The sequence below is a fragment of the Saccopteryx leptura genome, chromosome 2, assembly GCF_036850995.1.
Source record: "Saccopteryx leptura isolate mSacLep1 chromosome 2, mSacLep1_pri_phased_curated, whole genome shotgun sequence".
Lineage (NCBI taxonomy): Eukaryota > Metazoa > Chordata > Mammalia > Chiroptera > Emballonuridae > Saccopteryx > Saccopteryx leptura.
In genome coordinates, this window is record NC_089504.1 from 99,865,050 (window position 1) to 99,878,808 (window position 13,759).

At 38.0% G+C, this 13,759-nt stretch overlaps 1 protein-coding gene across 3 annotated transcripts in view; it reads left to right on the plus strand.

Moving 5' to 3' along the window:
* Positions 1 to 13,759, plus strand: part of AUH (AU RNA binding methylglutaconyl-CoA hydratase) — a 161,171-nt gene that overhangs the window by 11,163 nt on the left and 136,249 nt on the right. For 2 of the 3 annotated variants that reach the window (XM_066368412.1, XM_066368414.1), the window contains exons 2-3: positions 5,744 to 5,811; positions 5,918 to 6,005. The exons of the other annotated variant lie outside the window; for it this stretch is intronic. In XM_066368412.1, coding sequence (XP_066224509.1) covers positions 5,744 to 5,811; positions 5,918 to 6,005 — 156 coding nt within the window. The remainder of the gene's footprint in view (positions 1 to 5,743; positions 5,812 to 5,917; positions 6,006 to 13,759) is intronic. 3 annotated transcript variants of the gene reach the window in all.

Genomic DNA, 13,759 nt, shown 5'->3' on the forward strand with positions numbered 1-13,759 from the left:
ATTAATAGATATGGTTGAGGTTAGATTTCCACTTTAAAACTCAAATTTCGGGAAAATACTTGTAAATAAAATTATACGTATTTGGAAATTATTAAATAGATAATGAATTAATAAAACATGAATTGTGCTTACCTGTCGTATGATTGAATATTCACTGAGAAAGAAATAATCGTGAGTTTCCAACGTCGTACGTGCCCTGTCATGTTTTAGTAAGAAGTACACAAAGCCATTTGCATGCTCGGTATATTGTGCGCTCTCTAAAGGTCTCCCTTGTGGAGTGCATGCCTCTCATAATCACGTCTCACCGCACAGTACTGATCCTTGACAAATCGTCATGTCAAACACAAATACGTCACATCACACACAATGGATCGACTCTGCATTGATCGAAAACGGACATTTAAAAGATTAGTCTTTCAATATCAAAAAGGAGGACATGTAGGAGGACACTTTTCGAGGACAGAAACTTACGAAAAGGACGGAACTTACAAAAGAAGGACTGTCCTCCCTAAAGGAGGATGATTGGTCACCTTATATATGCAGATACATTTCCTGGGATGTTACATGTCATCAGGAGTCCAGGGAGGCAGATTTTCGCAGTGTGTATTCTTTTAATTTTGTACAAGCCAAATATGTATATTTTTAAAAAAGTCCCAGCTGAGTCTCTGTGTTCATTTTTCAGTTGTGTGAGCTTTGTAGAGCAGCACTGATGTTGTACTATGAAGTTGTTACAGATTCACCAAAGACTTTTGTGATGTTTTGTCAAAAGTCAGGAAAAGACTAAAACAGGGATTTAAGGTTAACATATGAATGTGTAATCTTTTCTGAGTTTGGATACACTTGTTTTGGCTAGATTATGTGAGGAGGATGCATAGTAATTGAGTTCTTGAGAAGCTATTAATTGTGAAATAAAGTGAGAATTATAAAACAAAGAACCATAAGCTCTACTGGATAAAGCTAAGGTTGTATTCCATTTTGGGATTATAGTAGCCCCTTGATACATTTGATGAAACAATTTTTAGGCCTTGGATGATACATTTAAAATTATGGAGCTAATTTCCAGCTCTTTGAGGTGGATGTACCCAAAACATCAGGCCTCAAATGTGGGACCAAAACTGTTGGGAAAAACGATGGTAAAAGCATTTTGATGGCATAGTGCCAACAGTATTGTACCTAGCATGGATTATGGTAACATTTATTGTCCCTGCGTGTTAGAAAGGACAAAAATAATTGAATGCTTATGTTGTAAGCTTTATATGTACAGGGTGAGGCAAAAGTTGGTTTACAGTTTGTATGGAAAGTATTACAGTGATTAATAAATAAGAATACAATAATCTGTGTTTCACATAATTACAGCTCTAAGCCTTCTTTTGCCCCACCCTGTATATATTTTTATCATTTGATCCCTGCGTTAACTCCACAGAGTGCGTAACTACTACTGTATTTATTTTCAGGGGATGTCTTATTTTTCCATGAACAAGAATTCACATTTATTGTTGAACAAAAAAATCAACATTTACTAATATACTGTAGTCATGTCATCACAGACATCAGCATAACCAGCCAAACTCTGAATTCCATCAAGAATTTCTTGTGACTCTATTTCCATGTACAACAATCTACCCTGTTTCCCCGAAAATAAGACAGTGTTTAATATTAATTTTTGCTCCTAAAGACACGCTAGGTCTTATTTTCAGGGGAGGCCTTATATTTCTAAGCTTGAAAAAAAATTGCATTAGGTCTTATTTTCAGGGGATGTCTTATTTTCGGGGAAAGAGGGTAGTATCTTCACTCAACAGTGTAAGAAACTGAGGATCAGAAAGGTTAAATAACTAGCCAAAGGTCATCTAGCTAGTAAGTGGCAGTGGAATTTCAACAGTCCGACCTCAGAGCCCTCAGTGTAGAAGCAGGCAGTGCACAGTGGCTGTGCCTGAAACTCTGAAAGGCCAAACTCAGAACATCAGAGTAAGAAAATGTTTATTGATCAAGAAGGCACTAACTGAGAAAATGTGGATTCTAACCCTCAAATTCATCTTAGGAAAGTACCTTGACACACGAGCACTTTAAATCACGAACAATTTGAGAGGCAAGCAGTCACTCGTGGGATTTTTTTGCTTTAAGTCACAAGCGGACATTTGAATCACAAGCTTCCGCCACCCTCCACTAGATATAGCCTGTCGAATGTTCTGAAAGGGAGGGAGAAACAAACTTCCGTGGAAAGGTTTTTGTTGAAATGGCTTCTAAGTGAAAGCGAGGAAAGTGTGGCAAAGAAGTCAAAACTCAGTGAAGAAAATGATGATTAAGCAAAGTAAAAAATAGCAATTAAGTTTAGGGATAAAGTTACATATACTTAGTGTGTAAGTTAAATTTTGCAATTAAATGTAGCGTTAAGTATGTAGAGCAGGGGTAGTCAACCTTTTTATACCTGCCGCCCACTTTTGTATCTCTGTTAGTAGTAAAATTTTCTAACTGCTCACCGGTTCCACAGTAATGGTGATTTATAAAGCAGAGAAGTAACTTTACTTTATAAAATTTATAAAGCAGAGTTACAGCAAGTTAAAGCATATAATAATAATTACTTACCAAGTACTTTATGTCAGATTTTTGCTAAGTTTGGCAGAATAAATCTTTATAAAACAACTTAGTATAGTTAAATCTATCTTTTTATTTATACTGTGGTTGCTCCACTACTGCCCACCATGAAAGCTGGAACTCCCACTAGTGGGCGGTAGGGACCAGGTTGACTACCACTGCTGTAGAGAGTAAGTTATGTTAAGCGATAGCAATAGTGCACGAAATGAAAACCTCCTCTACCATTCGTGTGGTTTTTGGGGGCCTGAAGGGATTAATTGCATTCCTGTTAATTTAAATGGGGAAATTTGGTTTGACACACGTGCAAATTGAGTCACGAGCTCGGCCATGAAATGAATTAAACTCGTGTGTCAAGGTACCACTGTACAGAGTTCAGACTTATGTCGGGAGAAGGGGAAGAGGGAAGGGGCTGTTCTGTAAAGTCTCAAGCCACAGGCAGAACTCTAATGATCAGCATGTTTCTATGCCAGACTAGCAGGTGCTGTTAGCCTGAAGGCCACGGGAACAGTGCTGGCAGAACAGTTCACCGTTCCATCTTAGAGTTCAGGTTCTCTTTAATTCAGCACCAAACTTTTGAACCATATCCCCCGCCCACCTTCATCTTTGTGTTTTCATATGCTTATGTGTCTTTGAATGTCATTTCCTTTCATCCAATTTCTGAAGACAAACCCCTCGTAGACACTCCTAACAGTTCCTTCCAATGTAGTTGATCCTCAGTCTAGTCATTCACTACCACATTTTAAATTTTATCTGTTGAATAAGCTTTTGGATCCCTTCCCTTCCTTCTATTTCTAACCCTGCAAACCTCAGCCAAACCTGCTGTCTCTTGCCTGGATTGCAGCTTGTGCCTGGAAGCTTCTAGCACCACATACCTCTGGTGTGAACTCCAAGTATCGAAACTGTATTCCCCCTGGTTGCACGTCTGTGCTTACACTACTTGACACTCCTTCAGTGGTTACTGCTTATTATTTAGCAGGATCTGCAAGGATAATATCTGGCCTGTGGTGACCTTTCCCCTCATTGGCCTCTTCTCCTCCTGAGTGACAGGACCTGTAACGGGGGGGTGACTGTTGTATGCTGTCTGCTGTGTTGCCCTTGCCTGGAATCCAGCCCCTGCCCCCTTCCCAAGTCCTGCTCATCCTTCTGACCTCAGCTCAGATGGCATGTCTTGGCTAGGCTTTCCCATTGCCCCCAGCCAATATCAATTCTGGCTACAGTGACTGTAATAACCATTTAGAAAGTAAAGCATTTTGAATTGTACATTTTTATGGTTGTTCATGTCTTTTCCTATACTCTGTAAGTTTGTGCAGTTGAGCACCACAGTGTGCAGTCAGTCCACCTGAATGGATGAACACATCTAGTGTGTCTGTATGATTTTCTCCGTGAGGAAACTGAAGCTGGAACACGGTAGCATAGTCTGACAGTCCAGTGTGGAGTTAGACTCTCACTAGCGGCAGGTAGTTACTGAACTGCTCCAACTCCCAGTGTCTCTATCTGTTCAGTAAGGATGCAGTTTCTGTCTACCCCTGGGTTGTGGGGCTTCCGGGAGCTAAGAGAGTGCGCTGGGAGAGTGTCTGGCACAGCTCAGCTGCTCACTTAGCAGTAGCTGTTGTTGTTTGTCCTAGGGCCTGGCCGTGGTCACTAGCTGTTCAGTGCCTACATACCACTTTTCCCTCAGGATTTTCTCATATTGAGGTCATTTGGAATTCTTGCAAGTTTATTCTACTGTGAGCCAAAGTCATCTTTGTACTTTTTTTGAAAAACGGGTTTGCATAGTTTTTTTTTTGCATAGAGAAGGCATGTGTACAATTTGTTGTCTTTAGTTTAACCCACTTACAAATAAGGATTCTACCCACCCCCACTTTCAACCAAGTGTAAGGCCTTTCTGTTCTATAAAGAAAATTTGTGCTGACTCAGGTAAGCACAATCAAACAAGAAGGTTGATTATGGGTGTAGACATCTTTTAATATCAAATTATGATCTTTGAACTCATATTTTGGAAATAAGAAAAATTGAAGATATTTAAGCAAGGGTCACGTGAATTCTATGCAAAAATCGTTTTTGGAAAATGGATCTGACTGCGGCAGTTGGAATGGGGGAATGGATTTAGATGACAGTCTGGTAAAATTAGGGGAGTGAGGAGGAGGAGTCTGGCTTTGTTTGTGGGAGAGAGAATGAATTTTGTTTCTGTGAGTTGAGGTTGAATTGCCTGTTGGAATTGTACATGGAAGTGCTGTCTTTTAAGTGTGTGCAACAGAGGGAGAGACACTAGGGGTGGGGATATTGAAAACTAGCTAATGCAGGGTTTGGGAACCTATGGCTCATGAGCCAGATGTGGCTCTTTTGATGGCTGCATCTTGCTCGCAGACAAATCTTTAATAAAAAAAAATAACGTTAGAAATACAAAACATTCTCATGTATTACAGTCCATTCATTTCCTACCATTCATGTTCATGGTTGTGGGTGGCTGGAGCCAATCACAGCTGTCCTCAGGGACAACACCAAATTTTTATTGGATAATGCATAACATACATTGGGTTGTTGTATGGCTCTCATAGAATTACATTTTAAAATATGTGGTGTTCATGGCTTTCTCAGCCAAAAAGGTTCCCGACCCCTGAGCTAATGTGACAAAAAGAGGAACTGAGACCTGGCATGTAAGCCACTAGCACAGAAGCTGATCCTGCAGTGCCTGTCTGGGACAGGATTTGTTACCTGTTACTTCTGTATGTAGGTGAGGGTGATGAAACCACATTTAAACAGCACGCTATAATTGAGGATTTTCACTGGTAAGCGTAGCCTTCCTTCTAGTTAGTCTGACTTGGTGAGGTGGAGTCTACCTAAATATGCTGGTCATCACGGAGGTGCTTCAGAAGAGTTAAACTGAAAGGCCATGATGTTAAAAGTTCTCTAACAGTTTGAAGAAAAGCAGTGAATATTAACCACAAGATTGACTTTATACATGTTACACATACCATATTCTTTAAAAACATACTTGAAAAGGAAGGTACACATGAAAGAAAAGCTCTTGGAGTGAAACTCTGAGGTGGTAGATTTCCTAAGTCCCAGATCAGCCAGCTGTGTGTGTGGGAGTCTGTCCCCTGAAAACTCACTGACCCAAGTAATTGTGCTTTTTTTTTTTCTTAACTAGGAATTGTGGTGCTTGGAATAAACAGAGCTTATGCCAAAAATTCATTCAGTAAAAACCTTGTAAAAATGGTGAGTGTAAAGATTAAACTATTTGCTTCTAATATTAAGCTACAGTGTTGACATCAATCTGAAAATTTTTTCCCTTTTTTCTCTTACCCTCCCTGTTTTTGTTTAGCTCTCAAAAGCTGTGGATGCTTTAAAGTCTGACAAGAAAGTGCGGACTGTAATACTCAGGAGTGAAGTCCCAGGGATATTCTGTGCTGGTATGTAAATACATTTTGTTATAAAATTAAGCTGTAGTTTGATATTTCCTCAGTAACAGCCTATTTCCCATCATAAAGTGTTCTGTGGTTTGAAGAACATTACCAGCAATTCCTCTTTGTCTTTTCTTTTTTAACTAGGCTGCAAGAGAAGATGCTGTGTCACTATTAGAAACTTTTATAACATGTGGCTTGTTTTGTAAATTGAAGAAAAAAATTGAGCTGTTAAAATATTTGTTTGTAGTATATGGATAATGTTTATGAAAGATCAGCTGGGAAGGAAAAACTGGGCTTCCTGCCCACTACAGTGTGCTCTGTATTTGTTAGTGATTCAAAAAAATACCTTAATTGACAAGCAGTAGCTGCCCAAGAACAAAGTGTTGAGTGTCGGCGCTGGCTTTGAAGGTTGCTGTGTGAAGTGGTGCCTACTTCTGTTCACAGAATGTATTTTAAACTTGGTATCTTTAGCAGTGAAAGATAAAAAAAAAATTTTTTTGTTTATACTGCCTACCAAAAGATAAAGATAATGTTGTTTTGTATTTTCCACATTTTTAAGTATTTTTAAGCCATGACATTGAATGAGATCTGTTTTAACTAGTAAGAAACCTAGATGATTAAGATAAAAAGTGCCGATAACATGCAACATCATTGTAATTTACTAAGAAGCAATGAAAGTAGAACTTGACTGAAGCATAAATGTTTTTGTTTTTTTGATAATCCCTTTGAGGTAATCAGACATTTGAGAGAACAACATAGAGTATTTTATTAATTAAAGGAGTATTTATTGAGCATTCAGAGTATCCCCAGAACGCTGCTGAGCACATGGGGGAGCATTTCTGCACGGAACTTCTTAGGCGTTTTAGTTGTGAAACTGCCGTTCTTCAGTTTCATTCTTAAGGGTCAGTAGCTTTTCAGTCTTCAAACTCTGTGGCTTTTACCTTAAAATATTGCAGGATTTTACAGTGTGTAGGAACATTCTGTGTGATTGAGTTGTTTTTTGGCTTTTGAAGTAATGTAGCATACCTGTAAGGGTTAGTTTTAATTCAGTTTGTTAGTCAAAGACAGTGAAGTTATCCTCCTCGGCTGCCTGGGTGAAGAGGTTTGTAGTGTAGTTCTGCTTGAACATGTCAATCACGGGTGACACTGTCAGCCTTGTAGGTTGTTTGAGGCTTCAGTGCGACAGTATGCCTAAAGGGAAGTCAGTAGTAAGTGATGGCTGTCCATAGTTTTAACGAGGGCTTTATATGTATTTTAATTTTATTGCTGAAAAACTTACACCAAGACAATAGACTTCTTGTATGTGTGACTTTAGGACCAGTGACTATTTCTGCAGGGGACTGAGTCAAACGCCGTGATGGGTGGCTGTGAGGTCATTGCACTCAGGTGTTCCGAGGGCTGCTGAAGACCTTATGGGGTGGGGGGACATTGAGCAGTTAGGGGGCCTTTAGGGGGCCCAGTTATGTGAGTCTCTGAGAAGTGGGAGTGATACTGGGAGGGCAGAACGGCACCTGAGAAGTAGTGTGAATGACGGAGTACCACTGCTGTCTTTCTCTTGGTCGCAGCTCTTGTGATTAATACACTGTAGCTGTATGTTTGCATCTCTGTACTATTTATATTCTTTGAAAAAGTCTTTAATGCTTTAGTACAGTTTATACAGATATCTTTTATAGGCTGCCTTTTTGGGGACATATTAAGTAATATACCAAATAATTTTTATCAGATTAGCTCTGAATACTTTTTCCCAAGAGTTAATCAGATCTCCTTTCTGTGCTGTGTGTGCTTTTAAACTTTTGCATGATCAAGATAATCTATATTTTACTGTTACTGTATTTTGTAAAAAAAAATTAGTGTTTGAATTCTAGAAAAATTTGGGGCAAATCACTATGAACTCAGTGTGTATAATAGGACCATTCTTTTGAATCTCTGTGAAAGTTTTCTTTGCTTACATATGTTTCAAATGGACAGTTTATTAATGTGTAAAGATTAAGTGTAAGTCCAGATAAATTTAACCTTATAACTTATATTAGCTTAAAATATTCATTTTAATCAAGCCTCATTCATTAGTTATTGTCGAAGTATACAGTCTTTCACGAGAGTTTTAGTATCTATTCTGAAGTAGTGATATTAAAAACCCAAACCCTCTAGAACAGTCAACTTGTTTATTAATGATTCTCCTGGTCCCCCGGCTCCCTAAAGGTGCTCATTTCCCTCTTCCCTCTCTCCCCCACGGGTTTCTCTTTCTGTGCATCAGTGTTCCTGTGGCATCTGGCTCATTTCTAAAAACTTAGAGCTTGTGAAGCAGTCTTCTTGCCTCAATTTCTTGGGGATAGGACTTCTCTTTTTCTTCTTTGGAAATCATCTTTTGGCCCTGGCCAGTTGGCTCAATGGTAGAGCGTCGGCCTGGCGTGCAGGAGTCCCGGGTTCGATTCCTGGCCAGGGCACACAGGAGAAGTGCCCATTAGCTTCTCCACCCCTCCCCCTCTCCTTCCTCTCTGTCTCTCTCTTCCCCTCCCGCAGCCAAGGCTCCATTGGAGCAAAGTTTGCCGGGGCACTGAGGATGGCTTTGTGGCCTCTGCCTCAGGCGCTAGAATGGCTCTGATTGTGGCAGAGCGACGCCTCAGATGGGCAGAGCATCGCCCCTTGGTGGGCATGCCAGGTGGAACCCGGTCGGGCACATGCGGGAGTCTGTCTGACTGCCTCCCCGTTTCCAACCTCAGAAAAATACACAAAAAAAAAAAAAAAGAAAAAGGAAAAGGAAATCATCTTTTGTGTTCTCTGAACACAGCACATCATAAGGACTCAGCATGTATTTGCTGAGATTAATCAACTTTTTCTCTGCTGTGATTCCCCGATGCTCTTTTTAGGGACTGTTTGCTGGGGCAGTTAGCAGCATCTCTGAATTAGCTCAGATCACTCTGGCTCCTGACTTTGGTTCATTTTTTCTACATCATTTTTCTAGTATGCTAGAAAACCAGTTAATTAAGCACTATAGATGTAATTCCTATATGCACTGTAGGTTGGACACAGGATTTCTGACTTCCCATTTAAATCTATTATTTACAATAAATAACTATATTTCACTTACATTTTTAAAATCAAATTTTTGTTTTTTTAAAAAATAATAGTAGGTCAAAATGTGTGAAATGTATGTATACAAAATATATGGAAAAAGTAGACAAAGGAGAAGTCCTGCTCGTCCCCCTCCCTCTATTCCATTCTTCTCCTAATAAAAATAACAATCTTTATTATATTCTTTATTATTATTCCAGTATTTCATTCTACAGGTGCATACAAACAGACATGAACATACAGATGTACTCAGTGGGATGTTAAGGAACTATGTAATGTGATGATATGAAGACTACATTATAGTGTGGAAAGTTCATGTTGTGAGATGGAGCTGTGTATGGAATGTTACGCCCATCATGGCTCCAGCTGTGCAAACTATGTCTACAAATAAGACTGTGGATTAGGAGTGGACACCTTTTCTCCATCTTCAAACTTTCTGTAGTAATAATTGTTACTTACAATTAGATTAAGTGAATATACATACAATGTAAATTTGAAAAAATATCACCTAGTGTATTAGTATATTTTTTCAGTTTTAGTAACTAAAATTGTGACACTGAGTTTCTGAATTGCTACAAACATTGAGAGGAAACCATTTTTAGAATAAGACAATCATATAGAACAATTCACCTGCTTTCTTTTGATAGAATCCCTGTGAAGGTAAGAACTTGATTAAAGTAGTAACTTAGCCAGAACTACTCCTGACCCCTAGGGCAGGTTTTCTTTAAGATTCTAGTGATTTCTGTTTTTCTTTTTTATGTATGTTTTTTCTTAAGTTCTAAAAATTTCATGCACTTACACATCATAATGATCCTATGTTGATTGAGTAGATACACAATATCAATACCACTTTGGCGATAGTAATGTGTTTAAATGAATTTTCTGTTATTAATCACAACTATATCTAGATACAAAAAAAAAAGATCATAATTATCATGGCTGTAGACAGTGTTTTCTATAAGTGTATGTTTTCAGATACCATGCCATACCCTGAGCATGATTCCAGGTCAGGAATTGCTGTTATGTTCTCTCTTTTGCCTCTACTTCTTGTAAAATACTGAGTCGTGTATCATTTCAGTAATCAAAGCTCATGTGAAGCACTGACTACATAGTTTATATCAGAGATTGGCTTGAATGTGTGCTCTGTCCCACATATTCTACAAATTACTTATTTATTCATTTCAAAATTTTATCTTCTCACACAAAAGAGAGCTGAAATAAAACTATTTCCAAATGTTTTCATAATCACATTTTAAATATATTATCTATAATGAAATTATGAAAAAGCTCTTGTGGTTAGGCTGCCGCCTTGGTTGTAAACTTGTAACCCTTGCCATCTGTTTATTTTTGTTACTTTGGTGTTCTAAAATGAAGTGGAAAGTACATATGGATTGTTTTTACCATAAATTGTTTAAAGTGAAATTTTATGAGAAATTACGGAGACTGAGGATTTTTTCCTTTGAAATTACTAAAATAGCTTATAAACAATTCTTGGTAATTGATTCTTGTACATAGAACTCTAAATTCAGTGTTTCATTGAATTACACTAGTGTGACATTTTTTTTTAAAGTATGGTAGTTTTGCTTCTGCTTTTGAATTCTAGTAAATTTTGTTCTGACCAAACTTCTCACTAAATTTGTCAGTGTGTTTTATTGACTGTTGTGTGTATTGCTTAACTAGATTTGTATATCATGATGTGGTTAGGTATATGGGAGCCTCTGACTTACAAAGTGGTCTATTCAGAATTGTTTCAGAATCTCAGGTTGTTATATTTATATATTTGAATGTTAATCCCTTGGAGCAGCGATTTCCAATCTTTTTCATCTCATGGCACACATAAACTAATTAATAAAATTCTGTGGCACACCAAAATATATATATATATATATATATATATATATATTTATATATATTTTGCTGAACTGACCAAAAAACAGATGTAATTCTGATTCATTCACATTGGATGTCTATAGTTGTGTTGGCTGTTGTCATTTTTTATTTGACAATTTAAGGGGAGAGAGGTCACTGCCCTGACAGAATAGTCAGGTATTACATCTTTTAAAACTTCTTGCGGCACACCAGTTGAAAATAGCTACCTTAGAGCGTTTCATAAGAAAAGTGAAAGGCTAGCTACCCACAAATTCATACTAGTTTAGATAGGATTCCTTTGTTACATTTTATATTTTTGAATTAAAATTTTTTTTTATTGAGGTATGCATTACTTGCAATACAGTGTACCAGTTGGAAGCATATAATTGATGAGTTCTGACAGATATTTAAATCGTGATCACAGTTGTGATAACAGAACATGTTTAACACTTAAACGCTTTCTTGTGCCTGTTTGTAGTCCATCCCTTCCCCTACTCTTACTCTTTAAACCACTGACCTCCTTGTTACCATAGTTTTGCATCTTAGTGCAAAAATAATGTCTTATAAATGGAATCCTACTATAGTTGGTCTTTTGTACCTGGCTTTTTCATTTAGCATAATGCTTGGGGTTCACCATGCTGTATGTTTCAGTAGTTTTGTTTTATTGCTGAGTGTATGGTTTTTATTTTAAATGCTGAGTATTCATTTTATATGCTGAGTGGTCCATTGTATGGATATACCACAGTTTGTTATCTGTCTAGAAGTTGATGGTCATTTGGGTTTTTCTGATATCTAATCTTTTATAAATACTGCCCCTATAAACATTCACATACAAGTCTTTCTATGAACACGTTTTTGATTTTTTCAGATAAATACGTACTTAGGAGTCAAATGACTGGGTTGTAAAATAACCCAGTATGTTCTGTTTTATAAGACACTGACAAGTGATGGCGCTTATTTTGTATTTCCTCCAGCAATGGATGCGAGATATGGGTGCTCCACGTTCTTGTCAACACTTGATACTGTCAGTCTTTTTAATTTTAGACATTCTAATGGGTATGTAGTTATAAGTCATTGTGGTTTTAGTATGCCTTTCTCTAATGACTGATGGTTTTGAGCATCGTTTCTGCTGGATTTTTTTGTCACCTGTTATATGGTTAGTGTTTATTCACATCTTTTGCTCATGTTTTTGTTAGGATATTACTAGAGTTTTATAGGGTTTTTTTTTCAGAGACAGAGAGAGAGTCAGAGACAGGGACAGATAGAGACAGACAGACAGGAAGGGAGAGAGATGAGAAGCATCAATTTTTTGTTGCAGCACTTTAGTTGTTCATTGATTGCTTTCTCATATGTGCCTTGACTGTGGGGCTACAGCAGACCGAGTAACCCCTTGCTCAAGCTAGTGACCTGGGGCCCAAGTGGGTGAGCTTTGCTCAAACCAGATGAACCCATGCTCAAGCTGGCGACCTCGGGGTTTTGAACCTGGGTCCTCCATGTCCCAGTCCGATGTTCTACCTACTGCGCCACCGCCTGGTCAGGCGAGTTTTATAGTTCTTTATCTGATATATGTTTTGCAGGTATTTTCTCTCACTCTGTTGCTTTTTTTACAGTTTGATTTGAAGAACAAGAGTTTTTCAATTGAAATCCGATTAATCAGTTTGTTTTCTTTTATGGTTTGTGAACTAAGCAATATTATTCTACTTCAGAATCACAAAGACTTTCTCAAACTTTTTTTTAAGTGAGAGGAGGCCAGATATGACATATCTATTTATTCTGTTCCAATCTACCGGAAAGTTCTGTCTGTTTTTGGAATAAAACAAAATACAAATTTTTCTTACCGTCAATAAACTTTATTAAATAATATAATTGCCATTATTATTAATGATTTCTTGCCAGCATGAGGGCAATTTGTATATCCCATTTTTGAAAAATGTTTTATCTTTTGATGCGAAAAATTGAACCAGTGCTTGTTTGATATCTGCTTCATTTTTGAATTTTTTGCCCTTCAAAAAATTTTGTAAGGACAAAAACAAGTGATAGTCGGAGGGTGCTAAGTCCGGGGAATATGGTGGATGCGACAGAATTTTCCAGCCTAGTTCTGCAATTTTTTGACGAGTCCCCAAAGCAGCATGTGGCCTGGCATTATCATGATGCAGTATGATGTTCTTCCTATTGAACATGGCCGGCCTCTTTTCTTGGACTGCTGTCTTTAAATTATCCAGTTGCTGACAATACTTCTCCGAATTGAGCTTTTCGTTCGGTTTTAAAAGCTCATAATGTATTGGTCCTCGAATGTCTCACCATATACACAACATTCTCTTATTCAGAGTCAAATTTGGTTTAGAGGTGGAAGGGCTAGGTTTTCCGGGTTCACAATATGCCCTTTTCCTTACGATGTTTTCGTAGGTAATCCACTTTTCATCCCCAGTTATTATCCGGTTCAAGAAGGGCTCGATTTTGTTCCGAGCAAGCAGAGATGTGCATATGACGACTCGATCATCCAAATTCTTCTGACTTAATTCATGTGGCACCCAGATTGAATATTTCCACACTAACCCTATCTTCCGAATATGGTCCGAAATGGTTTGCTGAGCTGAATTAAGCCTTTCTGCCATCTCCGATGTTGTCAGAAAAGGATCTTGTTCCAACATGGTCTTAACAACATCGTCATCGATCAAAGATGGTCGCCCAGAACGTGGCTTATCAGAAAGGTCGAAATCACCTGTTTCAAATTTTTCGAACCATCTTCTGCATGTCCTATCAGAAACTGTACCTTCACCAAACACTTTCAATAAGTTTCTACATGCTTCTGTAGCATT